We start from the raw sequence: 3,623 nt of genomic DNA on the forward strand, positions 1-3,623 counted from the left end.
TATATATATATATATATATATATATATGCCCTCAACTCTAGGGTAATGGGAGTGCCAGGATAACATATTGCATATCTTGAGCATTTTGAGACCTGATGGAGCCAAGACTGGTGGTTTATTTTTTCCACTCTGAAAGGATGAAAGGCAATATTGACCTCTGTAGTATTTTAACTGAGTATGGAGAGCTTGAATTAACGTCACAATAAAATCTATCTGATCTTCTTTTATGTTCATGTACACTTCTACATGTGTTTGTATTCTTGTGTTTTGTGATAATTTAGCCATTCATGTGTTCTGTTTGGAGGCTAACTGAAAAATAGTGAAGTTAATTCCAAATTTCAAAAATTTCACCTTTCCAATGAGAGAATACAAGTAAACCATTCTTCCTCCCCCTCATCCTCCTCCATCATCGTTGTCATCATTTAACATCCATTTCACGTTCTGGAAGGAACTGACAACCCAGAGAGTTGCACCAGGCTCAAATTTTTTTACATGGTTTATGCTGCTGGATGCTCTTCTTAACACCAAACACTTTACAGAGTGTACTGGTTGCTTTTTATTTGACACCAGCAAGGAGGCTTTTTATGAGGGACCAATATGGATGCTTTTTTATGTGACCCCAATATGAGTGCTTTTTAGGTGGCACCAGCACAGATGCTTTTTATGTGAAACCAACACCTGTGGGGTCACCAAGTAGCTTGCAAGACAAGGACATCTCAGCTGAGAGGGGGTGTGAAACCATCAGAAGTGGCCATGTGCCAGGCAAGAAGTTGGAATATGATAGAGAAAGAGGGATAGTTGTCTTACTACAGAGAAGATACTTGGCTACCCCATTAGGACAAGGAAGGAGAGGGAGGTGGGAGAGAGTTAGGTAGAAAGATAGAAAAAAATCAGAGTGAGAGAAAGAAGGCCTACCCACAGGGAATGGTGTTGAGGAATATAAGTATTACCTAGGGAATAGAGGAAGATGTTCTATTGGAGTGTGAGGTGAGATATTTAGAGAGAACAAATGATGGCGAGAGTGGCTGGGAGGTATGTAAAGGCAAGGAGAGTGTGTGGATAGGCACATGAGGGAAAGTGGAGGGACCTACAGTAGGTGGGTTGTGGGGAGTTCTACTGAAAGACAGAATTATGTGTGAGGGGAAGGAGGTATGGCCATAAAGGACATGCCTGTGTGTATGGGTGGCCATGATTTTACTTAGTTTGACTTGTCTCCTCAAGCACTGTAAATCATCAGAAGTCTCAGTCCTTTGTCATCTCTTCTATGAGGGCTGAGTTTCAAAATCGGAAAATCATTTCTCACCACTTCATTCCACATCTTCCTGGGTGTACTCCTTCCACAGGTTCCCTCCACAATTAGAAATCAACACATCTTTATGCAGCTGTCCTCATTTGTGTACATTGCATGATCATACCAGCAGTCTTCTCTCTTGCACACCGCATCTGATATCTCTTATACCCAGTTTTCCTCTTAAATCATTTACATTTTGTTATACATGCCCACTGACATTACCCATCCAGCAGAGTATGCTGACTTTTTAAAAAGTCTTTGCATGTCTTCTGTAGCCACAGCCCATGTTTCACTGCCATGTAGCAAAGCTGTTCACAGGCATGTATCATGCAATCTGCCTCTCACTTTGAGGGAGTGGCCTTGTGTTACCAACAGACCATTGTATAGTATAATTTGTAATGATATGAAATCTGTGATTATGTTGATGATGAATCGATGTATGTTGTCCACAAACACTAAAGTTTACCTTAGCATGTTTATATTTGTTTCTTTTAGGAGGATGGTTTGATGATACATTGTGACATCTGTAAATATTGGCAACATGCAGTATGCTTCAAGATATTATCTGAAAATGAGATTCCTAAATTTCATGTCTGTGAATCTTGTGCAAAGGTGTGTAGAAATATCTGTTTTTGCAATCATTTCTGATATTTTGTGTATTTCATATTCTATTTAAGCATGAGATGGATAGGACTACAAAGCAAATCAATGCTACATTTGATTATTTCATCTCATATGTGAAGTCTGAAATCTGACAACACCATACGTTCCTTTCTCTTTATAATCTTACCACACAAAATTTATCATCTAATTGTGTAATTGTGACACATATCCATACTAGCAATTGTTTCTTCTGCATTAGCAGATGTCTTTTATAATTAAACATTCTCTCAGCACATGTGTGTGTGTGTATATATATATATATATATATATATATATATATAGGCACAGGCATGGCTGTGTGGAGGTGCAGGCATGGCTGTGTGGAGTCGCAGGCATAGCTGTATGGAGGCACAGGTATGGCTGTGTGGCAGGTGCAGGCATAGTTCTATGATAAGAAGCTTGCTTCCCAACCACATGGTTCCATGTTCAGTCCCACTTTGTGGCACTTTGGGCAAGTGTCTTCTACTATAGCCTCAAGCCAACCAAAGCCTTGTGAGTGGATTTGGTAGACAGATACTGAAAGAAGCCTGTCCTATATATATATATGTATATGTTTCTGTGTCTGTGTTTGTCCCCCTAACATCACTTGATAACCGATGTTGGTGTGTTTACATCTTCGTAACTTAATTGTTCGGCATGAGAGACCGATAAAATAAGTACTAAGCTTAGAAAGAATAAGTCCTAAGGTCAATTTGTTCTACCAAAGGCAGTGCTCCAGCATGGCCACAGTCAAATGACTGAAACAAATAAAAGAATAAAAAAATATATATATTGTTGTGTCTGGGGCGAGTATGCCCTTATAAATGAAACTTCCCCAATACTAAATAGGAAATATACATAGTAGATATCATACCCTCATACCTACAGTTTACACAGGTAGAGTAGAATAGTTAGTGAGCTGTTATGTAGATAGATGTATGTATGTGTGGGTGTATGTATGTATGTGTATATACAAATGTATGTAAGCATATGGATATGAAAATAAACAGATCAACAAACAGACGGATAGGTACATAGGTTATATGAACAGACAAGCACACATACGCAAATGGAGACTGAAATACATGACCATATATACACACACACTTTACTTCACACAAGGACACATATGGAGATACGTGTCTACACATATGGAGATGCACATCCATACATACAAACACAGTACATAGTTGCAAAACACACACACATGCACTCAGACATGCACACACAAGGAGACGGAGGTGCATACATATACAAACACATGCACACACACACATGTACATAAAAACACACACAAACACGGACACACAAGCACATGAATATGCAGAATACATACATACAGATGCATACACATACGTACAAGTGCATACACACATATATACATACACACACACATGCATGGCATGCATCCATACATACATACATGCATGCGTGGAGGCATAGGCACACACATGCACACTGACCCACACACATGCGCACAAACGAAAAAGGGAACGCAGTGTATTTACAAGACTATTGAAAAGGTTGCAAGATACAATGAAAATTTTAGGAAAATAGAAATAAGAAATAAGTGGAAATTTTACCAGTGAGTGTGTTAAATTATATGGCGCAAAAAGAAAATGCCTCTCCCCAGACACAACAGAATATGCTTCAACACACGAACTCACATAAAGAATCTTGCAAACCAAAT

General features: G+C 38.9%; 1 protein-coding gene across 1 annotated transcript in view; it reads left to right on the forward strand.

Annotated features, from left to right (window-relative positions):
• Nucleotides 1-3,623, forward strand: part of LOC106869597 (uncharacterized) — a 296,444-nt gene that overhangs the window by 99,289 nt on the left and 193,532 nt on the right. The window contains exon 6 of the mRNA XM_052968067.1: nt 1,787-1,903. Coding sequence (XP_052824027.1) covers nt 1,787-1,903 — 117 coding nt within the window. The remainder of the gene's footprint in view (nt 1-1,786; nt 1,904-3,623) is intronic.

Source organism: Octopus bimaculoides, chromosome 5 (genome assembly GCF_001194135.2).
Source record: "Octopus bimaculoides isolate UCB-OBI-ISO-001 chromosome 5, ASM119413v2, whole genome shotgun sequence".
In the NCBI taxonomy this organism is placed as follows: domain Eukaryota; kingdom Metazoa; phylum Mollusca; class Cephalopoda; order Octopoda; family Octopodidae; genus Octopus; species Octopus bimaculoides.